We start from the raw sequence: 26,829 nt of genomic DNA on the forward strand, positions 1-26,829 counted from the left end.
GATATCTTCAAAAATAAGCCCAGTACTCATATTTTTGTGTTTTGGGGGTCTCTTGCTCCACAAGCCCCTAGAAGGAAAGTCCCAAAATGAAATCTGTAATGGTTCGTTGATTCGGGTATGTTAAAAAAGTATTATAAAGAAAAAATCAGGTCGATATCTTTAAAAATAAGGTCAGAACTCGATATCTTCAAAAATAAGCCCAGTACTCATATTTTTGTGTTTTGGGGGTCTCTTGCTCCACAAGCCCCTAGAAGAAAAGTCCCAAAATGAAATCTGTAATGGTTCGTTGATTCGGGTATGTTAAAAAAGTATTAGAAAGAAAAAATCAGGTCGATATCTTTAAAAATAAGGTCAGAACTCATATTTTTAGTGTTTTGGGGGGTCTTTTGCTCCACAAGCCCCTACAAGGAAAGTACCGAAATTCAATTTTCAAAGTTTTCCGTGTATATCAAGTCATATAAGAGAGCCTACAAAAAGAATTAGGTTGATAACTTTAAAAACAAGCCCATACGACCCTCCCAAACTTTGGTACTGAATTTCATTTCCTATAAGTGTACAAACTTACCCCCCCCTTAAAGATTTTTAAAAACTGATAATGAAACAAACAAGAAAGGCAATATTTATAAAATCTTATCAGGCAGTAAGACAAACGAACATTAACATATACAGCGTACAAATGCATTTAATATTCAACATAATTTAGTTGTCTGAGCGAAAATTATGTATAAATCTATCCAGCAGGATGCTTTACAGCGATGCGGCTCCGGCTCCGACCCAAAATGAAGAAAAACTCAACAAATTTTTTTGCCAAGTCGGAGCCGTTTTTAACGAAAATAATGGCTCCGGCTCCTGCAAAATATGGCGACTCCGGCTCCGCAACGCTGATGCTTTACATAGACTTAAATACTTAATGAAAGAGATGCTTTGCTTATTGTACCAAATCGTCCTAGGTATCAATATTCCAAAAATAAAGCAAAAAAATCCATAATCTTAAATGGACATAAGGTCTTTTTTTTAACAACTATAGAGATGCTACATGCATATTTATATTGCAACCTACGGTTACTATGTTATACAATCTAAGTAACACTTCGAAGATTTAATTCTTTATATATTCTTTTTTTTGTGTTTTCTTAAAAATATAAAACAATTTTTATTTTTGAAAAAAAATACTTTCTTTAGAACATAAATCAATCAGTTTTGATGTTTCTTTAATCTCAAAATTTGCATATTAAATTTTTCTGTACTTTTTTCAGTATTTTATTTATGTTTTTAAGACAATAAACAAAAATACCCCTTTGTGAGAAAGTTTTAAAGCCAACGAATGAGAAATCATGTTTAATCATCAGTTAAACTTTTATAACAGTCCAATGTCGCCTTCCTCCCAGAAATTTACTTTAGTGTAGGGGCGTTTTGTCGTTTTTTCATTGTAGCTTTTGATAGGTTTTTATAGGTTAGTTTAGGTAAAGGTTAATGATTGCCTCCACAGGGTTAGAGCCCCCCGCAGGGGCTAGAAATAAGAGAAAGGCTACTGTGAAAATACGACGAAATGCACCTTTAGAGGCGATGTCACAAAAACCGACAATAACCAATGTTTGCATAGATATCATAAAATGTTATCTAAAAAGATAGCCAGATATCTAGAGATAGATAATATTTTTTATATTTAGGTAGAAAGTTACTTCCCCATGCAACGAGGATGTAACGTGATATTGTATCAAGATACCCACTGTCCAAATGACATCCCTTGGCTCAACATGGTCCAAGGAAAGGGGTCAAATATTAAATTATTGGGTTCAAAAATATTTGCATTTCTTCTATGACATTATCACAAGGTTAAGGACCATTGAAGAAAAAAAATTTATGGCCAATGCATTCTTAACAGTCTTACTGTTGTCTTAGAGTTAACTTGCTAGATATAAATCATAAAAGCCTTTTTAAAAATGTACAACTTTAAAAGAAAAAACTTACTCGGGATTTTGAGGCTTACAAAATTGGTTTCAGGCTTATAATTTTTCATTTTAATATCTGCGAAATGCTGTCTATAATACAATGCGATAAATAGCAATTATAGTTTGCTAGAATGTTTCTAAATGTACAAAACATTGTGTTTTATCATTATGGGTTCTCGACATAAACCCTCATGTCCTTTATTGTTTACTGACCCCTTGGAACCTGAACAGGACCACCTACCATTCCTCTGGATTCTCGTTCCTGCTGGAAGGATCTCTACTATTCCATCAGAGGTAAGAACTTCAAATTACAGGTTCAAGCAGGGACGTCCAATCTTTTTCAGTTTGAGTGGAGTAATCATAGGGGTTTCATAGATATTTTGGGGGTAGTAATGCTTTAAAGCGGCTAATCAAATGTATTATTTTTTTTATTTTGAAGGGGGTTAAATTAGGAGTTTTAAATTTGAGAGGGTAAACAACGCTTACCCCCATCCTTGGAAGTTTTTGCATTGTTGTTGGGCGTTTGCTACCAGTAATGTGCTTAGGCAGTTTAAGTTTACCCAGAGATTTTGAATGATAAGACGAAAAGTTTGTATAAATCTCTTATTTTTAGATATCCCTTCTGAGGTTTCAGATTATTTGTAGAAAAGTTTGGACACTTAATCAAGATTCATTTAAAAGTCCCCGAAGTTTTTAAGCCAACGATAAAAACTATTTAGAGCTGTGTTAGTTTTGAGAAAACAATAATTGAAATTTTTAAAATTAAGAAAAGGGATTTTACTCAACCACTGAATTTCAAAATGTTTAGGTACAATTTATTTCGTCATAAATATTTGCTTATAATACTTTGATATTTTTTTGTTTTTATGAAAGTAATACAAAAAACATATTATTCTATTAAAACCCAGATAAGAATCTATCCTTAAAAGCGAAACATATATTTGATTGGAATTTTTTTTAAATGTATATGGCAGAGATCTAAAGGGATAAGACATTGGACAATGAATAGATATACATTCCTAATGGTTATAGTTAAATTACCCCTTCTGTAGATTTAAATTTATGGTTGGACAATCACTGCCAGTTTTGAAGCAACCAATAAAAATCAATAAAAGTTTTCAAAATTGTTGAGCCAACTAATAAAATGGTTTTAAAACTTAGGATACCAGTATAATTTGCAGTCTGTTGTCCCTTCCATCCCTAGTATATAGGCAAAAAGATACTTTGAACATTGCTATTCTTTTTACATGACATACAAACTTTAATTGAAGAAAAACTTTGAGTAAAACAAATATTATTTTAGAGGCCAGACATTTGATATGCATTACTGGTTGGTCGGTTTGGACAGGGCTTAAACTATTCAGGTAAATATTTATCTATCTGTCTAATATCTACATGTATTTGTTTGATTAGCCATAGTTTCTTAGAGTTTGATCTTAAGAGTATGACGAGTATACCCACTAGGGCCAGCTCAAGCCCCACGTTTAAGTATGACTTGACACGCTGTTTCTCGAGAGCTTATCGTTATTACCTAACCTCGAGTATGGCGGGTGTGTGTCCCAGATTACGTCATTGTTATGGATGATAATCTTTCAGAGGAGCCTGTGATAAAGGGTTGAGTTTGTATTATACACTTGATAATTAGACATCTAAACAACAAGAATTTCCCTTTAACCGCAACTTGGGGGAGGTTGTGTGAACCTATGTTTTTCTATCTATGTTTATATCTATCTGTCTATCTAAGTATCTTTATCTTTAATTCTGTGTTTTTTGTGATGGGGGTAAAGCTGCTTGTAAAATAACTAATAAAAGCTGTAAATAATTCTTTAACATTTATGGTCAACCGTTATTTTTGGTTGAATTCTTTATTATGAATAGCCGAACAGGTTATATTTGGATTAATTTCACAGACGGTAAAATGTTCCAAAAATTGAACCTTTTTAAAACGAGAACTTTGTATGCTGATAAATATATTTATTACTATTGTTTAAATGTTATTATAAAAGACAAATAAATAATTATTCCTACATATAGTTATTTCGCGGCGCACATAAATGCGCGAAATAGACCTATTTTACGCATATTTTTATTATATTATTGGATCTTATATGTTATACATTTTTTAAGGGACTTGTAGATTTTTATTGATTTAAGAACTCGACATGTAGTTTCAGCTGCTTGGCTGCGAACAGCTTTTGAAGTTCTTAATTTTGAAAAAAAAAATGCTTAATTTTCCTACGTTTTGCTGCATTTTTCTGGTTGAGAGATGAAAGAAAACATGACCAACAGAAAACCTTTTACAAAGTTCACTTAAACTTTTTTTAAAAACTTTTGAGTATTATATTAAAATTTTCGGGAATAGTCCCTTTCGTGGCAACGCTCCTTAAGGGGCGATTCGTCGTATTTTTTAAATGGCTTTTGATAGTTATTTTAGGTTAGGTTATATTAGGTTAGGTGATTGCCCCACAGGGTTAGGCAATTGGCCCCGCAGGGTTAAAGCCCCCCTCAGGGGCTAGAAATAGGAGAAAAGCTACTGTGAAAAAAATTGGAGAAATTTTTCCTTAAGGAGCGTTGCCACGAAAGGGACCATACCCAAATTTTCTATTTTGAGCTAGGTTATATAAGATGTAAAAATAGGTTTACTTAACAAGCATAACTAAAAAATTAAAGCACAATATAAGCAAAATATAGTTTGGCAGTTTCATATCCTATATTAAAAAAATGCAGAATTAAAAAAATTAATTCTGATGGTTTAGGAAGGGATATTCTTGAAGAAAAGTATGTGAAAAATGTTTTTATTATATAGGTATATTCAGTAACTGTTCTTAAAATAACATTCCACCATTACTAATAGAATGATAGCAGGGTTGGTAAAAACCTGTTTTTTTTAAATAACCCAACCCAGTGGGTTTTATTAATAAAACCTGGGGGTTATTGGGGTTTTATTGGTTTTTTGGGCTTGTTGTTTTTTAAAGATTATAAATTTTTAAATATGTGGATTAATCCTTATGCTAAAGTAACGGGATGTTTGTCTGTACCAAAGGATCTCGCTAACCTCTGAATCGGTAGTGTTCTCCTTCAAAGGGTATCTTTTCATAGGTCCAGGGAAGGTTTATAACTATTTTGGGGGAGTGTACCACCACCCTCCCAAGAGAAATCGTCCCTAGAAAATCCCCCTCCTCCAAAAAAAAGTTCCTCCTCACTCAAAAAATAATTTTCTCTTTTAAATCTTAATTGGGTTAGAAATAATATTTGTTAGAAATAAATAATGATATTTTATGTTAAAAAGATGGTCAATTTTATTTGACCATTCTTGAGAGAAAAAACTGCTATAAATTTATTTTTATCGCCAAGTATAAGATTAAGATAAATATTGACTTTATAATGTGAGTATGGCACATATAGTAGCAAAGCTATTATATATTTCAAAATGTCCATCCGCCCGTTTGTATTAAATGGTATGGGAGGAAAAGTGAATAACTCGGTTGCTATTCAAGATAGACGGCTGATAATTTGTATGAAGATTCCTTTTACCAATAAGCATCCAGTATATAAATAATTTACTTGGCAATCAGCCTATCGGTCACGCCACAAAATGAAAAAATAAAAACATAAATACTTGTGAAAGGTTTTGTTAATTTATAAATTTTGAATTAACAACATATTCTTAAATCACCTTGTCTGTAATTCCATCCATAGTTTATGTGCTTCGCTATTTATCGATATTGTTATCCTTGTTCTATCTGCTATCCATTTATATACATAGAACTCTAGGGCCGTGATACTGTGGTATGCGGCAGCTCTGGACCATGCAGAAACCAGGACATTATAGCGATGCTACGCACCTAGCTAAATCCTGTTATTCTACAATTATAAAGCCACCTGAAAATATGTCAGATAACGGTACTGGTTTCATCTCTCAGTTGTCCTGCAAATGGAGGGAGGGGTGTTACCCCTCCCTCTCCCATCTTAAGCACCGGAACCTTCCCCTTCAACCACCAAGTTATCAGCACCACCTCAACCCTGAGGATAAAGGATCTAAACCTGCCCTCACCTGATAGAATCACCCCCACACAGACTGTTGTTGTCACAAGTAATCATCAAACCTTCCCTCTGTAGTATCCAGACCTACCACTCAACCCCTCTATGCTTATCTACCTATTGTGCTGCTCCATGGGCTATCCTGCCTGCCCCAGACAGGGATAGCCATCTACCTAACCATTGCAATTATCTATGTTTTACTGTATGATTTATCTTTAACTATCTTTATTCCTAATCCATATGTATTTATATTATGGTTAACTGTATTCTTAATTCCCCCCACCCTTTCCAGGGATGGGGAATCCTGATTGCCCAAACTGACTATTGTATATGCATTATAATGCTTTTATGTTATGATCATTTATTCCTATCCATGTAGTTATTGTTTGTTGTATATAGCTTTAGTATCCTTTAACCCTTCAATAAAGTGACAACTGAAATAGATGTTGATTCTTGTCTAGTGAATGCTAGAGAAGCGTAGCTTCTCTATAGTAAGGTGTCCACGTCTGTTCACACTGCCGTAGTCTTTATTCGAACTCTGGTGTCTGCCATTTACCCTAGGCGGATACCACAATACAGCAATTTAATTCATCTTTAAATTTTCGAAAAATTTGTATTGTTTGGTAGGATTAATGTTGCATTTTGGTGTAAGGAAAGTCGGTACACAGAACACAAGGATGACAAAATCCATAAGAACCAAAGCACGAAAAAGTCATAGATATAAGATTACGGACATGGAAAGATTTTAAGCGCATTTGTTACAATAAAGAATATTGGATATGAAATATGGGGGGAAATGTGAAAAATATAGAAATAGCCAAAACCTCTAAAAAGCAGTCCGACTGCTATGCATGTTATATAGTTGGTACATTATAATTTTTTATAAATCGTTTAAACTGTATATCTTACAGGAGCCGTAAAAATCAAGTTTCCCCATGTTAGTTTCTAGCGGACCGACAGATGAACGGGCATTTGGAATTAAAGAGTAGTTTAGTTACTAAAAAAATTATGGAAGTTTAAATAAATGTTTCACTTGTCTCTGTAAGGGGCGCCGTGGCTCAGTGGTAGCACACTGAACTACGGTGATGAGAGTTCGAGTTAAATTCTCCATGTGTTGGCTCGAATTTCTCATTCGCAATGATAATCACGCGACGCAACTTCCCCTGGTTGTGTAAGAAGGGGATTATTGAGTAAGTTTGGATGCTCAATGGTCACGTACATAATAGCAGTACGACCCCTTTCCCAAGCTCCTCTGCGTAGAGCGTCATTCATTATGGTAACGTAATTTGGGACACCTGCCATACTCGGCGAGGGTGAGGCTATAAGTATAATGAGTAGCTTTCATGAGATAGCGGAACAAGTCATAATGTGCTTGAACGTGGAGCTTGAAAGCCCTAGTGGCTATACAAAAGTGTCTCAGCCTACTCCATGAATACTTAGGTCCAAACTCCAAACCCTAAGAAACAATGGCTAATCAATCAATCAAAACTTGTCTCTGCACACCAATAATCTTCATATTATTTACTTTCTAGTTAACTCAAAATTAACTTTATTTAGGGGTGAGGAGGCAAACACAATCTACGGAGGAACTCTGGGTCAACTCCTCTGTGAAAAAGCAGATGAGGGATTAGAGGTGAGGAAATACGTTATATTAATATAGAGTCGTTACGCTAGATATCATATGTCTTAAAGTTTTTATTCTTTAATGCCAATCTTCATGTTGTTCTAGAGTGAGAATAATATAAAAACACAAGTGCCTGCGTCCCTAGTATCTAGAGCCACTGTTTTCTAAGGGGACAGAAAATTCCAGCGCTCACGGTTTTTGGTGAGGCTCCGTATTTTGATCCTGCTCCGACCTATAATCAAGAAAAACTCGAACATATTTTTTTGTCAAGTATATTTTAGACTTTTTAAGGTTTTAAAATTTCAATTTTTGATAAAAATGGACTTGAAAAACTTAAAAGGGGCATTTGCACACGACACAACAGAGTTACCAAATTATAATTAATAAAAAATCTCCTTTTTTAGCTAACCCGGAGCAATTTTTAACAAAAATTACGGCTCCGGCAAAATATGGCTGCTCCCGGCTCCGGCTCCACAACGCTGGAAAATTCCAAGATTTAAATTTGAATATGACTAAAACAACCATAGAACCCTTGAAGCTTCCCTAAAAGAAATAGTTTAATTGGTTCAAATGCTAGCAAGATCTGAAAGGACAAATTAAAACCTTACTACTTAATATCTTTGAATATTTTCCTTGTTTTCATTCGTGCATTTTTTTTTTCTCTTTGTAAATATAGATTCATACATTTTTACCTTTTCCATGTGGGTGTATGTGTTACGTGTGAATACCTTAGGGATATTCACTGTAATGTTTCAGATCATATACTGTAATACAATATTTATAAAAAGGATTCTTTTTACCATCAAGTTTTAAGATTCTAACAATCAAGTCTTACAAAACATTGCACATACGGGCAACCAGGGGATTTTATTCACCACACCCAAATCAAGTTTTAATCATTCTATGAGTATTATTATATCCATATTACATCAGATTTCAAAGGAATCGTAAAATTACGCTTTTTAAGTAAGCTTTCTAATGCCTGGAAGTTAAGAAATACAAAAAAAATCTTACAGAAAAAGGCATATTTTGTGTGTTTCACCAACAATTTTAAAAGTATTATAAAATCTCTTAGAATTAACGTAATTAGACAAAATAACTTTTGTTGAGTCATGCATTACATGTATATTGAGAATATAAAAGAAAAAAGCACAAATTGAAGATATTAGTCCTACATAATTCTAGTTAAAGTCAAGATTTTAGTTTATTTTTGTTTGTTTTAAAATCAACATTTAAGTAGACAGTATCAGGAAACATGTTTTCACCGGGTGCCACCGGCTAAAAAAGCGATATTTGATTACCAAAAGACATATTTTAATCGCCAGTACTGGTTTCATTTACCCCCCCGCGCCCCCATAGGGGTTTTTTGCCTGTTTTCTGAAGGTGGGTGTACAAAAACTTTGTAAGAAAATGCTTTTAAAGGCGCTTTTAAAGTCAAAATTTAATAACATAGTTGTTTTATTTCATTAAATCTCTGCTTTATTTTACCTCTAAAATATATTTTTTTTCAAGTTTTTTCAAGTTTGATATTGCTGCGCTAATTTATTAGATAATTCTTCCTGTCAATATTGTAACAACCCGAAATTAGAATCTTAATAAGGGATATATAATTACTTGCATGTTGCACCATATTTTCTCCAACTAAAATGAAATGGTCTTTCCAGCATGCTAATATAACGATATCCCCTCCCCTCATACTGTACGTAAGAACTGACCAATAAATGAGGACTAAATTAGCAACTTAAATTGACAACAAAATTTACCCAGTTATAATATCCACGTATATTATGTCTATTATTTTAGAGTGTTTAAATAAATTGGAAACACTATAAAAGCTATTCAGTATGTAATTTACTATTAAATTTAAGCATTTGCTCTTTAATTGTCCATATTCGCAATTTATCACAGTAGATTTTTTGTGCTTCGTTACTTATGAATTGTATCATCCTTGTTGTTTTCCTTAGGGGTTGAGATAGAAAGATAGTTGGATGATGGATAGATGGATAGATAGATAGATGGATTGATAGATGGATAAATAGATGTATAGATAGATGGATATATAAATGAATAGATAGATGGATAGATAGATTGATAGATAGATGGATTTTGCAATTTACCACACTAGATAGATGGATAGATGATAGATTATAGATATTGCACTAAATGGTGGGGAGGGGCTCTTTATGTTCGAAGTTTTAATGTAACTAAATAATTGTTTCTAAGGATTATTACCATTATCAATGATCTAAAGGGATAAGACAAAGGTCAATATAATTGATGTACATTCCCAATTCTAAAACACAAAATTACCTCTTGTGTAGATAAAAATTAGTATTCAAAACATTTTAACACACAACTGTAAATCTTTGGCGACTAGTGTTATAAACAGCCAAATGTCCCAAAGGTTAAGTTAATATCCAAATAACGTGGTGTTCTTATAATTAATTGAAATTGGAATTAGCAAGTGTTATGTGTCTGTCTATTGGTAATGCTTTGTTTTTAAATTAGGTAATTACTTGGTCTTCATTTTAAAATCTGCAGTTTTATTTAGGAAGGGAGTGGATCATTGGGATGTTTATTACACTAGTCCCCAAAGTTTTAAAATAAAATTTTTATATTTTTTGGCCTAAAAACTTTAGGAAGTTTTATTGATTTTTTATTGCTTGGTTCATTAAGTAGAGTGTTGAAATATTTTAATCACTAATTGTCATCTACAGTACCTAATCAATTTCGTAATATAATTTGATGTATCAATATTATGTAGGTATATACAAATAATATACCTGCATTACTTTTCAAAATCTTCAGTGGTGCCAAAATAATAAGATCTTCATGAAGACCTTGATCTTCATTTTTTTCGGTGTATATAAGTGTAATTTTTTTCGCGTATAAAAAAAAGGTCCTAGGTAGATGTTGTATTCAAATGCTCTTATTAAGTCAGGCTGTTCTTAATTATGGACCATTTCATTATTATACAATGGGTTATCATTAAGAAAACTAACTTAATAAGATTATTTGACTACAACTCAACACTCAACTTAAATAACCCTGTTTATGATTGTACAATGGGGGTGTAGTTCCCCTACCCTAGGAAGCTCTGTCTTTTGCAAGTAGTGTCTTTTACAAGCTGTGTCTTTTCTCTTACAAGCTCTGTCTTTTCTCTTACAAGCTCTGTCTTTTCTCTTGCAAGTCATGTCTTTTGTGAGTCCAGAATCTAGAAAAGACAGGGCTTGTATTAGAAAAGACACAGCTTGTAATACAACCTCTGTCTTTAGTGATTGCAAGTCGTGTCTTTTCTCTTACAAGCTCTGTCTTTTGTGGATTCTGGCCTTACAAAAGACACAACTTGCAAAAAACAGAGCTTGTAAGAAAAGACAGGACTGCAAATGAACCTATTTTTACAAGCTCTGTCTTTTTTCTTACAAGCTGTGTCTTTTCTATGCAAGTTTTGTCTTTTGAAAGGCCAAAATTCACAAAAGACAGAGATTGTAAGAGAAAAGACACTTTTCTCTTACAAGCTCTGTCTTTTCTCTTGCAAGTCATGTCTTTTGTGAGTCCAGAATCTAGAAAAGACAGGGCTTGTAATAGAAAAGACAAAACTTGCAATCACTAAAGACAGAGGTTGTAATACAAGCTGTGTCTTTTCTATTACAAGCCCTGTCTTTTCTAGATTCTGGACTCACAAAAGACATGACTTGCAAGAGAAAAGACAGAGCTTGTAAGAGAAAAGTGTCTTTTCTCTTACAATCTCTGTCTTATGTGGATTTTGGCCTCTCAAAAGACAAAACTTGCAAGAGAAAGACACAGCTTGTAATACAACCTCTGTCTTTTGTGATTGCAAGTTGTGTCTTTTCTCTTACAAGCTGTGTCTTTGCAATGTCTGTACAAGACAGAGCTTGTAATAGAAAAGACACAGCTTCATTTGCGGTCCTGTCTTTTCTTACAAGCTCTGTCTTTTCTCTTGCAAATCGTGTCTTTTGTGAGGCCAGAATCCACAATAGACAGAGCTTGTAATAGAAAAGACTTGCAAAAGACAAAACTTGCAAGAGAAAAGCCACAGCCTGTAATACAACCTTTTCGTGTCTTTTCTATTACAAGCTCTGTCTTTTGAGGATTTTGGCCTCTCAAAAGACACAACTTGCAAGAGAAAAGACAGAGATTGTAAGAAAAGACAGGACCACAAATGAACCTGTTTTTGCAAGTTCTGTCTTTTCTCTTACAAGCTGTGTCTTTTCTATTACAAGCCATGTCTTTTCTCTTGCAAGTCATGTGAGGCCAGAATCCGCAAAAGACAGAGCTTGTAATAGAAAAGACAAAACTTGCAAGAGAAAAGACACAGCTAGTAATACAACCTCTGTCTTTTCTCTTGCAAGTCATGTCTTTTTTAAGGCAAGAATCCACTAAGGACAGAGCTTGTATTAGAAAAACAAAACTTGCAAGAGAAAAGACACAGCTTGTAATACAACCTCTGTTTTTTCTCTTACAAGCTGTGTCTTTTGTCTTACAAGCTCTGTCTTTTCTCTCTGTGTCTTGATAGTTGAAATACCGGCATCCAAAGCGAGGGGAGTACTACCAGATGCCTGACTGACACCCTGGCGAAGACTAGACATTGATGTCTCAACCCTTGCTCCCGTAGTAGAGGCACCGAGGTACCAGCACTAGCGCTAGTGTCAAACCCTTTACCTTAGTCAAGCTGACTGTAAGTCAGACTACCCGTATACTTGCTCTGGTATCTCTTCTTTGGCAGACTACTAGCGGAACTAGGGTTGAGATATAACTTTTTGTGGACATTCTTGACAGCATTTAGAGCATCTTTTATTAAAGCAAGTTTGAGCTGGGTCCACTCCTTCTACCGGTTAAGGTTGCCTGACTTTGGGGCACCCTTATGAGTGACTTTAGACTATGGGTTCAAATGGTATCTATATATACCTAAAGAATTTCTGTATCTCATCTGTGGCCTGAGCTAGACCCATTTTTGTGCTTTTCACACTCCCAACCCTATCCTCCATATACGCAACCCCTATACCGTACTCACTCCGATACCTTGTCTTTGGCGCTCTACCAGCGGGGGTAGGGTTGAGATAATTCTTGATGGCATTTAGAGCATCTTTTATTAAAGGAAGTTTAAGCTGGGTCCACTCCTTCTACCAGTTAAGGTTGCCTGACTTTGGAGCACCTGTACGAGTACTTAGAGTGACTTTAGACTATGGGTTCAAATGGTAACTAGTAGTAGAATCTCATAACGAATTCATAGACACCTAAAGAATTTCTGTATCTCATCTGTGGCCTGAGCTAGACCTGTTTTGTCAACCCTTTGTAGCGCTTTTTTGCTCCCTACCTTCTCCCTTGTATACACAACCACTATACCGTACTTGCTCCAGTACCTCATCTTTGGCGCTCTACCAGCAGAGGTATGGTTGAGATATCAACACCAAACTTGGTGTGGACATTCTTGTGTGCTAGTAGAATCCTATAAGCTCTCTTAGACACCAAAACGATCTCTGTATGTCATCTGTGGCCTAAGCTAGACCCGTTTTGTCAACCCTCCCCACCACTTTTCTCGCTCTATTGAACACCATTCCTTAGTCAAGGTGACTACTAGTATGCTCGCTTCAGTACCTCGTCTACTAGGCTGCCTATAGTAGACTCAGTTTAACCAAACTTAGTATGTGGTATCTCATGGCATCATAGATCATATCACATTTAAGTAAAGTGCCCTCTCAGACAACTGTAGTCAAACCGAGGACTCTAAGCTGAAATCTTGGAAATCCTTATGTCAGCCTATCATTTTCAGGGTACCTTAAGGCAGGGTTTCGGATCCGCATTGATTTTATGCGGATCCGGATCTGGATCCTGATCCTCAAAATTTGGTCAGTGCGGATCCGGATCCGGATCCTACTGGATCCGGATCCGGATCTTTGACAATAAAAATAAAATCACCAAATTTTTCAAAAAAATTAATTCTTCAATTCGAAGTCAAAAATACTTTTAATTTTCAAGTCTGAACCTAAACCTTAAAGATTGGCTCTCATCAAGAGAATGTGTGAGATTTTATATAAATTTAGGTAGATTTTTCCATTTTTTCCACATTTTTTGGAGTCTAAGGATCCGGATCCGGATCCGCATTTTTTTTGCGGATCCGGATCCGGATCCTTGGACTCAAAATATGCGGATCCTTGCGGATCCGGATCCGGATCCGGATCCGAAACCCTGCCTTAAGGTCTAGAGTGACTTTAGACTATGGGTTCAAATGTTAACTGCCCTTTTAAGTACTCTAAACGCTCAGCATGGCAAGCTAAACAACTTATATGAAAAGCAACCAAAACCACTTACAAAGGTGTTTTTGGTGTCAGGGGACTATGCTGGTTCATATTAGATAAAAAAAATCGCGATGTCAAAATTTTGACCCAAAACCCAGATTTTGAGATTTTTAGTCACCGACTTTGGGGGGGCACCCTCCCCTTGAAAGTTGGACTAGAGACTTCCCAAGCTGAGCTGTGTCTGAGCTAGGAGGTGCTCATACAAATGCTCAAGAGTATCTGTATCAAATTTGAAGTCATTATCTCAACTTTGATGCGTTTTACAGCACTTTTACAAAAACCCTCCAAAATGGCCATTTTTGGCAAAAATGGTAAGGCATGAAAAAATCATTGATTTTCATCAAAAATCATTTTGTTCTAAAAATCATCATAAATCATCTCAATGGACCCAAAACTAAGATTGAATGCCTTTGGCCTGCTCGATTTTCTTATTTGAGATATGACTTTACCAAGCTAGGAGATGATAGTCAGATGCCTAACAGACACTATACAAAAGACTAGAGGTCGATATCTCAACTGTAGCCTGACTTGTGGCTTGCCAAAGTCAAGACTTGGATTTAGTGCTAGGCTGGCAACACCCTTCAGATTGACTACCAGTGTCTTCAGGGCGCCCTAAGTACCCTCTAGAGTGACTTTAGACTACCATATGTGTCGAGTTATCTCTTCAGAATGCCAAGAGCTCTCCATAGACACCTTAACCTCCGTTCTAGCTCAACTGTAGCCCATATGGTCAGGGTTGTCATATTGGGCACTTTTTTTGATATTGGGCGGCCCAATTGCCCAAAAGGGTTTTGGGCGCTCAAAAGTGGTTTTGGGCACTCTTTTAGGGCAAATGTCGTAAAAAGCATATAAAAAGGATATAAAATAGCCTAAAACCATAATGAGACTTATTATTAGAAATAAAGTAGCCTAAAACCATCTAAGGACCTACAAAAGCTCCACTAGAAAGGAGAACCATATCAGTTCAGCGGTTAGCAAAATCCTCTTTTAGATACAAAAAAAAAGGTTACTAATTTATAAAATAGTTAATATCACCCAAAAAATATGCCCGCCCCATCCCCCTCTTTTTTACCCACTCCCCTTTTTTACCCCCCAAAACAGAGGGTGCCTATTAGGGTGGGGTCGATTTTGGACATTTTTTTTCTGAGACCAAAGCGGGGATCTGCAAATGAATTTTATGAGTACAATACACCTCTGGATGATTTAAATTTATCCTAAGTCTATGGTGATGACCAGACATTTAATTGTATAGCTATTTGTAAATGGGTGTCGAAAATTTATTGAATCAGAACTATGGCTTCATGGTGCTCCCAGGAAAGGCATTGAGGAGTAGAATCATGAACTTCTGACCATTTCAAAAAATCTCGTTCCTAGCCTGAGAAAATCTCAAAAAACCTCTACAAGTTGGACAATTCTCAATAAACCTTTAAAAATGGTGGTTTTTTAGTCATTTCTAAGGCTAAGAATGAGATATTTTGAAACGGACAAAAGTTCCTGATTCTACTCCTCAAACTTTCCAGGGAGCACCATGAAGCCATAATTCTGATTCAATAATATTTTTACTCTGATTGACAAATAGCTATACAATTGTATGTCTGGTCGTTGGTAAATAAAGGATAAGGAAGCAAAATATGACTTTGACTGACTTATAGTCGAAAATTTATTATATAACTGGGGAAATGCACAAAAAAATTTAGCCCTCTAGCACTACTAGGAACTGAGATAATAAGTAAAGAGTACTTGATTGTCGTCTTTGCATATTTTTTTTAAATTCTTTTTCGGTCAGAAAATTTATTTAAGTTAGTTTTATCTGTTGCACATCTCCTCTTTGTTTAATTCCAATATGAACCCGCCCTAGTGCCCATATCTGCCCAAAAGGACTGTACTCAGAAAATATATGGTAAACCTTAAATTAACAATGACAATACAGAACTTCCCTGGACCCTGGATAAGTATTTATATTTTATATTAAGTTTTACTCCTCGAAAATTTTCTTTAATATTATGAGAAGGCAGCAAAATAGCCTTAAATCATACCGAAACTTATTACTTTAAATAAAATAGCCTAAAACCATCTCAGGACCTATAAAAGCTCCACTGTATAGGAGAACCATATCGGTTTAGTGGTTAGCAAGATCCTTCACTGAGAAGAATAAACATATCAGTTCAGCGGTTAATGAAATCCTTCTCTAGATACAAAAAAAAACTTACTAATTTATATAATAGTGAATATCACCCAAAAAATAGGCCCGCCCTCCCCTCTTTTTTCACCCACTCCCCTTTTTCTCCTCCCCCAAAAGGGGGATGCCGAAACTGCCCAAAAGGACCTTATATTGGGCGGCCCAAAACCGCCCGCCCAAAATGACATCCCTGCATTTGGTGACTTGCACTTGTTTTCCGGATCTGCAGTTACTACTCCCGTCCTGCTGAGATGGGTTGCTTATGGTAGAATCTTCATAACTCCACTCTCCGTCAAGCTAGAAATGAGTTTAAGTACTCTAAAGACTTGTCTTGACAAGCTGAACAGCTTTCCGGACCATACTAGGGGTCTGGTGTCACTCTAGAGGGAACTTAAACCCTGAAGTCAAGATACAGGAATCCAAGTTTTGGGGTACCACAGTTCAGGGCGCCCTAAGTGCTCTCTGATATGTGATATGCTCTCTGATGCCTAAGGGTGCCCTGTACCAAGTTTGGTTATGCTAGTCTTCTCTAGGCTGCCTGGTAGACTCCCAAAGTCGAGGTATCATTACGAGCGCTAGTGTCAAATGCTATACAGTAGTCAAACTGACTTACCCATATACTCTCTCTGGTACCTCGTCTTTGGCAGTCTACCAGCAGAGCTAGGGTTGAGATATCAAAACCAAACTTAGTGTGGACATTCTTGACACTTTTTGCTCTATCAAACACCATTCCTTAGTCAAGTAGACTACTGTATACTCGCTCTGGTATACGGTCTTTGGCATGCTTCTAGCAGATGTAGGGTTAAGATATCAACACCAAAATGTGTGGACATTCTTGACAGCATTTAGAGCATCTTTTATTAATAACTTTTTCAAATTGGGTCGCTCCTTCTACCGGTTAAGGTTGCCTGATTTTGGGGCACAGAGTGACTTAAAACTATGGGTTCAAATGGTAACTGCTAAAACAGATCCATAGACACCAAAATAATTTCTGTAACTCATCTGTGGCCTGAGCTGGACCCGTTTTGTCAACCCTCGCCACCACTTTTCTCGCTCTTAAGGGCAGCTTGACTACTGTATAGTGTTTGACACTCAAGCTCCTGGTTCATCGTCTTTGGCGCTCTACTACGGGAGTAAGGGTGGAGATATCGACATCTAGTCTTCGCCAGGGTATCAAGGCACTGAGAGAGAAAAGACACAGCTTGTAATACAATCTCTGTCTTTTGTGATTGCAAGTCGTGTCTTTTCTCTTACAAGCTCTGTCTTTTGTGGATACTGGCCTCACAAAAGACACAACTTTCAAGAGAAAAGACACAACTTTCAAGAGAAAAGACAGAGCTTGTAATAGAAAAGACACAGCTTGTAGTACAACCTCTGAAGTTGTGGCCAAAGATTAAACTGACAGGCTATCATAATCATTGCAATAAACTTTTTACACCTGTAATATCATGTTCAAAGATAAAAAATGTATTCATTTGCATTATCATTTAAATTATTAAATAATTTTTTTATATATTAATTTTACTTCATGGCAAATCTGTAATTGTAATCAGTAAAATTGACTTTAAAAATCTTAATTTGTGTCAGAAATTTTTTTAATATCTTTTAAAAATCCACGCTTAGAAAATGAAGATCCATGCTTTTAAAATGAATTTACATGCTTAAAATAAGAAGATCCATGCTTAAAAAATGAAGATGCACACTTTTAAAATGAAGATACACTTCTCAAAATGAAGATCCACACTTAGAAAATAAAGATCTATGCTTAAAAAATGAAGATACACACTTTAAAAATGAAGATACATGCTTATAAAATAAAGATCCATGCTTAAAAAATAAAGATCCTCGCTAAAAAATGAAGATCCACGCTTAGAAAATGTAGATACATTCTTTAAAAATGAAGATACATGCCTTTCAAATGAATATACACGCTTAAAAAATGAAGATCCACGCTTTAAAAATGAAGATCCATGCTTTAAAATGAAGATACATGCTAAAGAATGAAGATTGACGCTTTAAAAATGTAGATCCATGCTTTAAAAATGAAGATCCTTGTTTTTAAAAGGAAGAAAAATGCTTAAAAAATGAAGATACATGCTTAAAAAATGAAGATACATGCTTAAAAAATAAAGATACACGCTAAAAAATTAAGATTGCTGCTCAAAAAATGAAGATTGACGCCTAAAAATGAAGATTGGCGCTTTAAAATGAAGATTCATGCTTTTAAAATGAAGATTGAAGCTTTAAAAATGATGATCCATGCTATAAAAATGAAGGTTTATGATTAAAAAATGAAAATCCACGCTAAAAAATGAAGATTGACGCTGAAAAAATGAAGATTGACACTTTAAAAATGAAGATCCACGCTTAAAATATGAAGATTGACGTTAAAAAATGAAGATCAATGCTTAAAAATGAAGATCAATGCTTAAAATGAAGATCCATGCTTAAAAAATGAAGATACATGCTTAAAAAATTAAGATCCACGCATAAAAAATGAAGATCCATGCTTTTAAAATGAAGATTGGCGCTAAAAAAAAGAAGATTGATGCTAAAACAATGAAGATTGACACTTAAAAAATTAAGATTGATGCGTTAAAAATGAAGAAATAAGCTTAAAAAATGATGATTGACACTTAAAAATGAAGATTCCCGCTTTAAAAATGAAGATCCACGCTTAAAAAACTAAGATCCATGCTTAAAAAATGAAGATACATGCTTAAAAATAAAGATCCATGCATAAAAAATGAAGATCCATGCTTTTAAAATGAAGATTGGGGCTATAAAATGAAGATTGATGCTAAAGAAATGAAGATTAACACTTAAAAAATGAAGATTGACGCGTAAAAAATGAAGATACATGCTAAAAATTGAAGATACACACTTAAAAAATGAAGATACGTGCTTAAAAAATGAAGACCAATGCTTATAAAATGAAGATTGGCGCTAAAAAAAGATTCCTGCTTAAAAAATGAAGATCCATGCTTTTAAAATGAAAATTTGCGCTAAAAAAATGAAGATTGACGCTAAAAAAATGAAGATTGACGTTTAAAAAATGAAGATCCATGCTAAAAAATGAAGATATACGCTTTTAAACTGAAGATATGTGCTTTAAAAATGAACAAGAATTAAAATATTTTAAAGATTAGAACTATAGATTTTCCATGAAGTAAAATTAAGATATAACAAGTATTATTTTATGATTTAAATGATAAAATAAGTGAATACTTTGCTATCTGAGAATCTATTATTTATGGTGAAAAATGTTCATTGCTACGCTTATGATCGCGTGTCACGTTTATCAATGGCCAGTCTTCGGTGGCGTTTGGGTGGCGAAAACCCAAGTAATGCAGGTATGGGCCTAACAATATACAATGATACATATATTAATCGGTCATTGTTTTGTCCCTTAGATCCCTGTTTGTTAATTAACAGTTGGGCCCCTTGTCGCACATTTATCGGTCGGGGGGGGAGGGGGTTCTTTTTGCAGGTCCCCTGATTGATAATGAATTTCCGACTACAAGTGATTCAAAGTCAATTTTCGCTTACTTCGCTCTTTTATTCAACAACCTTTGTTTTTAGGTCCTTTTTTACTTAAAAATTTCAAAAAGCTGTTATTTTCTTTTTTTTGAAGCTACAAATACAATTTTTTCAGAAAATGTTTATCTTTATGTAAATTTTATATTATAAATCTCAAAACATAAATTTTGGCGGCTGCAGCTGTACTTGGCAGCTGCCAGCCGCCGCAGTCGGCGGGTGGCGGGAAAACGGCGGCGGATCTTTAGGAAATTTTAATACGTTATGTAGACATACAAGAAAAGCTTAAATTTAAAATTTGAAGTCTCTAAGTCAAAAATTGCGGTCACAGGAGACTTTTAAAGATTTCTAGAGACCTGGAGGATCAGGACCTTCAAGATCATACCTGGAACCTAAAATTGACTTGAATACCTATATTTTACATAAGGGTTTATGATATTTTAGTAAGATAAAAGGCTTTGTTTAAGTCAGAAAAAATGTTATGCTTTTTATCTGGATGAACCTGTCAGGTTTGCTGGTATTTAGTGCCCGCCAGGCTGGAGATATTAAAAAAATTCCAACTATCAGTTATGTGGCATAGCCATTTATAGCCCTCTATCTTTCACACAGAAAATATGATAGAAAAAAACGGAGGGAGGGAGGGGGGGGGTAAACGATCCCCTCCCCCTAACCGTTAAGGGTTAATATACAGATAAACAGTAAACAAGAATCATAATTTCATTATAAATATAGATATTAGTTTATAAAAATTGATGTCAATCATGCCTACATTTATAATGGATTTATTATCACTGAACAAACTTGTAGCTGACTAAAATAAGGATTTCCCATCCACCCCCTTTACACTATCCCCTCCCCTTCTACCGAAATGAATTCCCAGGCCCCAACAACCCCTAATTTGACACTTTGAACACTAAAATCGGACTACAATTGACATAGATACACTTTAAAGGGCCAAAAAAGCTAGTGATAGAGTAGCTGCTCTACTGAAAAATTTTCATACTACTCTGATAAGTTAAGAAATGCATTCCCTGACCTCAAACATTCTAATTTGACATTTTGAACAAGAAATTCGGGCTCTAAATAATTAAATCCCCTTTTTGGCTGATATGCCCCAATGTGCATTGTTAAAAAAACTTGTTTTGATATGTTGGCTCAATTAGATCTCATTTTATCCAGTTATTAAAAAACAGATCTATAGTATATAGATGTACATATATACAGATAACTACCTCCCTTCCTTTTTCAATGACCTTTTTCGTCTGCTCGCAAATTGTTTTCTGCTACTTGGCTGTGTTAATATAACCCACAACACTGGTTGATTTCCAATGACCCAATTGAGATTCGGCACAAGGACACTGCGATGGGGAGATACAGTTATTTAACCCTTTCCTTCTCTAGTATTTTACTCTAAAGTGTAAAATAAGAGTTTAATTTGTGTCTTTTTGACTTTGAAGTTGTGTTTGATTATTTATTATCAGAATTTTATACCCAATAAGTAGGTTTTGTTTTGAACTTTAAGAATCACAAGGTTTTAATAATCCTTGGTATTTTTCCAAGACATCGATATATTTTTAACAAGTTGTTTCTAGACATAACTTCCCTAGACACTTGAATTAAAAGTAAGGCTTTTGTCTTATACTATATATCATAGAAAAATTAGTCTAGACGCAATCATAGTTAGGTATTTGTCATGACATGGAAACTATACATGTATTATTGTCTAGGTATTTGTCATTATATGGAAACTACAAGTAAATTGTCTAGGTATTTGTCATGACATGAAAACTAGACAAGTATATTGTCTAGGTATTTGTCATGGTCTGGAAACTAAACAAGAATAATGTCCAGGTATTTGCCATGACATAGAAATTATACAAGTATATTGTCTAGGTATTTGTCATGGTGTGGAGTGAGAAGTCTAGTGGAGAAGTTGTAGGAGATGAGGGTGTCATGGGAACCCATGACATGGAAACCTACAAGTTCTTCAAAAATAAGAACAATTACAATGGAGACAATAAGGTAATGAATATGAAGGGGTTAAATGTTTTTTCTTAGTTGGAAAATTGCATTTAAACATTGAAAAATATGTATTAAGCCTTGTATTAATTTTTGAGTTACTGATAGATAATGATGCATAATTCATTTTTAAATATTTTAGGTTTTGTGTGCTCTTGCCCCTAGAGAACTTAAGGAGTCTAAGGTAATAAAAACATGTTTTAATTTAATCGGATAGTTCTATAATTATATACTACTAAAATATATTTATCTTTTTACTAGCCTAAAACTCAGTTTGTTCGTTGGTCTATAACGCTTTTGAGAAGATTAAATTTCTGGAGGGGAAAGGTAAATGGCTGAAACCGCTATTAGAGTATATGATATAAGAGTCCTCTTTGAGTATATGCTTATAGTGTATAATAGTGCATGTGTGAATTTCCAAACTTTTAAGGAGGGAGAGGACAAAATAAATCAAACAACTATGTTCTATAATATAAATATATACATCTATGAATCTACGGCCGTTTTCGTTTGTAAACTTTATAGTGGCCAAAAACTACTGTCTAAACTACTCTGAATGAATTATTAATTACATTGGTTAAGCTTCTTTTCCTGCTTTGCTTTGCTCATCTCACATTACAATTAAGAGTTTGCTTCTTATGGATGTTGTCATCCTTGTTTTATCATCTTAAGGCTACATTTGCTCAATAACTTATAATACATTTAGTGTTGGTCCATTCGTAAGTCCGTCATTAACGGATAGCTCTTATAGTTAATATTGGTGGTTTAGAATTGTTATTTAAATTTCAAACTTGGCATGAAGATTGCCGTAACAATTTTAATTTAACCAATACCAAAATGTCCAGATTTTTAAAGTTATTTTTCCCAGGACGATAAGGCACAAAGTTATAATCGAAGCTTCTTTATAATGATAGTATGTCTTCTACATTAAGTATTTTTTGTTTAAGATTATTTACCTACCTATTAGGTTACTTATTTTGAGTAAATGTACAGAATTAATCAATCAAAGAAAGTATACTTCCAAGTATGAATGGTAGACTATTTCTGCTAAAATTACCATTTTTACTCAATTAGTCGGGAATACCAAGACTTATTAGCATAATGGCTGTACAAAAAAATAGTTAGCTTCGTCCCTAGCCTCCATCTGCTAAACCACTATATCAAGATCTATAATAGGTACAAGTTTAATTTACAATTTATTGTCCCATCCAGGGACGTCCAAGGGGGTGGGGGGGGGGGTGATTACCTCCCCCCCCCCCCCCCCCCCAAATAATAAAAAGCTTGGACGTAGTTGCCTCTATGATATAAAGATTACCCCCCCCCCCCCCCAAATAAAAAAGCTTGTACGTCCTTGGTCCAATCCCTCCCTAAATTATTTACACTGCCCTATAAAAAAATAATGAGGGGAGTGGCATCACCCCTTATACCCCTACAGTTTCTAAATTTTTACATTGTTATGCCCTTTTTCCAATGGATCTAATAATTATATATTTAATTGAATTATTATGTAACGCAAACTTATTACAACACATACATGTCTTGTCAATAACAATAGTGTATTCTTTACTCCAATATTTTTCCTTATGAAAGAATAATAAAAAGAAAAGTTCAATCAAGTATAAGGATTTTGCTAAAAGTTTCAATAGTATTGTTTTGTCATAAGATCGACATTTATGTGATTAATATTTCAAGAAAATATTCATTATTTTTACCATTTAGTTTTAACTATAATGTTACAAAAAGGGATTCTATCTATTACTGTTTATTAGCCAAGGTATTCTCCCTACTCTAGATAAAAGTGTCATGCGCCATTCATATCAGCAGCTGCATTTAGAAACATTGGATCATGGAAAGAATACGAAGTAGCGGGTTTCGTCGTATTTTCACAGAAAAGGGGGGGGGGGGGGGCGAAAGTGACACTTTTTGTAACCAAAACTAAAAGTCAACAAAGGAACTCAACTAAAAAAGAGTTACAGGTCTGAGATTTTGCATGGCAGTTGCTTTATAGGGGTACAATATGGAACTGTGAAGAAACAGCGGCGCAACCGCCGAAAACCGCCGTTTCCCGCCGAATTTTTTTTGCCTTTTCTTGGCGGTTTTCGGCGGTTGCGCCGCCGTTTTTTCACGGTTCCATATTGTACCCCTATAAAGCAACTGCCATGCAAAATGTCAGAACTGTAACTCTTTTTTTTTAGTTGAGTTCCTTTGACTTTTAGTTTTGGTTTCAAAAAGTGTCACTTTCGCCCCCCCCCCCCCCCTTTTATCCTATTTCTAGCCCCTGAAGGGGACTCTAGCCATGCGGCATTGCGGGGCCAATTTTCTAACCCTTTGGGGGCAACCATCAACATTTACCTAACTTAAACTAAAATAACTAGTCAAAAGCTACTGTGAAAATTCGACGAAACCTGTTACTTCATTTTCTTTCCATGATTCGAAACATTTTCTAGACAAGAATAAATTGTCAATGAAAGATTTATTTTTAGGAGCTGACTGATTACCTGCAGAACCAGTTTGGATCTTCTATGTACACACATCATCAAAAGTCAGGTACAGATCGAATAGTTAGATTTACAGACCAACGGATAAATAGATGGATAAACTGATAGACAGAAAATCATTTTCAGTATGGCATCGGATTAAAGACAATTTTACATGAATATTAATATAAAAAAAAAAATTACCACCTGTTTTGTTAACCCAAGCCTTTGTACCCTCTGGTCCAACAAGACTGGTTTTAAACTTATATTTTCATTTTATTATCCGCAGAAAGCTGTCTATAATACAATACAATAAATAACTATTAATATTCAATATTTGGTAATATCCTCTTAGAAATATTTTTTTTCAATTTTGAAAATTTGAGTACCCCCCACCTCCGACAGAACTATGAACTCTGGCCGCGGCGCTCGGCACCCTTGCCTGCCTAGCCGCAGCGCTCGGCCCCCTTGCCTGCCTAGCCGCAGCGCTCGGCTCCCTAGCCTAAAACCTAAAGAGGGGAACGCCCAATATTTATATTAAAAAAGTTAGATTCTCAAAAATAAAGATCTATGTTTTTTTTTATTGCAAATGCTAAGGTTTTCAACACTTTTTTATTCTTGGTTTTTATTTAGTGATTATTGATGCCGAATGTCCATTCCAGCCTGACAGTAGGCGTGTCCTTCATGCATATGTTGGTGGTCTTGATCTTACAGGTATTATTACATAGCTAGTCTGATGGCAGGTGTTCTTCATTCATATGTTGGTGGTCTTAATCTTACAGGTATTATTACATAGCCAGTCTGATGGCAGTTGTCCTACATGTATATGTTAGTGGTTTTGGTCTTACAGGTATAATTACATAGCCAGTCTGATGGCAGGTGTGCTACATGTATATGTTGGTGGTCTTGGTCTTACAGGTATTATTACATAGCCAGTCTGATGGCAGGTGTCCTACATGTATATGTTGGTGGTCTTGGTCTTACAGGTATTATTACATAGCCAGTCTGATGGTAGGTGTCCTATGCTAAAAAGAAATCTTTTTTTAATTTAAATTTATCTGATTTTAAATCTTCGATGTACTATAACAACTTATTTTGTTGCAGGTGGAAGATATGATAATCCTTACCATGAACTCTTCAGTACCCTTCTTTATGAACATGATGGAGATTTCAGGTAAACATTATTTAGTTTTTAATGTGAGGCATTGAATATATTTTCAAAATGTAGAGAATTTGTACTAAAAATTAGCAAGCCATAAGTTATTTATTTATTTCTCTATTTCTTTTGATTACATGTTTAGATATACTCCAGGATCTAAAGGGATAAGACAATGGCCGATAAATTGATGTACATCCCCTATGATACACAAAATTACCCCTTCTGTAGATTACAATTAGCGGTTGAAACGTTTGAACACTCTACTCCATGAACCAACAAATCAAAAGCCTACGAATAGAATAAACAATGTTATAAAACTTTGTGTAATAAAAATCCCAATGTCCTTTCCCTCCCTGAATAATAAAATAATCCTACTTTTTTTTCTATTGAAGTCCTCATGTGTTTTATGCATTTTTTGTTTTGTTTAATGGTAACTTTCCAAGACACATTTCCGATAATAAAGATTATTTAAGGCATGCAAAGTTTTTAAAAGAAATATATCTTCTTTAGAAATTCTAATGCTAAGAGTACCCCAGCCGATGTAGGACCAAGAGAGCCATGGCATGATATTCACTGTAAGGTAAATACAATATTGCAATACTAAGAGTACCCCTGCAGATGTAGGACCACGAGAGCCATGGCATGATATTCACTGCAAGGTAAATATAGAAATTCTAATGCCAAGAGTACCCCTGCAGATGTAGGACCAAGAGAGCCATGGCATGATATTTACTGTAAGGTAAATACAATATTGCAATACTAAGAGTACCCCTGCAGATGTAGGACCACGAGAGCCATGGCATGATATTCACTGCAAGGTAAATACAATATTGCAATACTAAGAGTACCCCTGCAGATGTAGGACCACGAGAGCCATGGCATGATATTTACTGCAAGGTAAATACAATATTGCAATGCCAAGAGTACCCCTGCAGATGTAGGACCAAGAGAGCCATGGCATGATATTCACTGCAAGGTAAGGAAAATATTGCAATGCTAAGAGTACCCCTGCAGATGTAGGACCAAGAGAGCCATGGCATGATATTCACTGCAAGGTAAATACAATATTGCAATGCTAGACAGGGATATTAAGGGATAAGACAATTGTTGTAGATTACCTATGATTATAGTCTATATTAATCCTTCTCTATATTAAACATATGGTTGAAAAGTTTAGACACTACAATCATCAACCAACTAATCAGAATTAAATAAAATTTGTAAGCAGCCCAATGAAAGAATGTAGATAATCAAAGGGATAGTTGCATGAAGTGCATTTAAGAATAATTATTTCAAGCAGAAGTAATAAGTATACTATCATATCAAACATACATAATTTTGTACTACAATAAATAGGAAACAATTAGACAATCGCTAAAGTAGTCACCATGATATTTTTGTAAAAATAAGCCAGCTATATAAGTTGCATATATCTCAATCTCAATAGTATGATTTTCAAGTCCTTATATTTTAAAAAGTACATGGTAAAAAATTGAAATTCTTTAAAATATATTACATATA

The 26,829-nt window shown here is 34.8% G+C and overlaps 1 protein-coding gene across 4 annotated transcripts in view; it reads left to right on the forward strand.

The window, feature by feature from the left end:
- The window catches only part of LOC145328821 (uncharacterized), a 323,279-nt gene that overhangs the window by 280,427 nt on the left and 16,023 nt on the right, over positions 1-26,829 (forward strand). For all 4 annotated transcript variants that reach the window (XM_080172722.1, XM_080172721.1, XM_080172723.1 and 1 more), the window contains 10 exons: positions 1,671-1,765; positions 2,182-2,246; positions 3,256-3,316; positions 7,551-7,626; positions 21,547-21,675; positions 21,815-21,856; positions 24,156-24,219; positions 24,783-24,863; positions 25,254-25,323; positions 25,819-25,888. In XM_080172722.1, the coding sequence (XP_080028848.1) occupies positions 1,671-1,765; positions 2,182-2,246; positions 3,256-3,316; positions 7,551-7,626; positions 21,547-21,675; positions 21,815-21,856; positions 24,156-24,219; positions 24,783-24,863; positions 25,254-25,323; positions 25,819-25,888 (753 nt within the window). The remainder of the gene's footprint in view (positions 1-1,670; positions 1,766-2,181; positions 2,247-3,255; positions 3,317-7,550; positions 7,627-21,546; positions 21,676-21,814; positions 21,857-24,155; positions 24,220-24,782; positions 24,864-25,253; positions 25,324-25,818; positions 25,889-26,829) is intronic.

The sequence above is a fragment of the Acartia tonsa genome, chromosome 9, assembly GCF_053477335.1.
Source record: "Acartia tonsa isolate MP-2025a chromosome 9, ASM5347733v1, whole genome shotgun sequence".
Taxonomy (NCBI): domain Eukaryota; kingdom Metazoa; phylum Arthropoda; class Copepoda; order Calanoida; family Acartiidae; genus Acartia; species Acartia tonsa.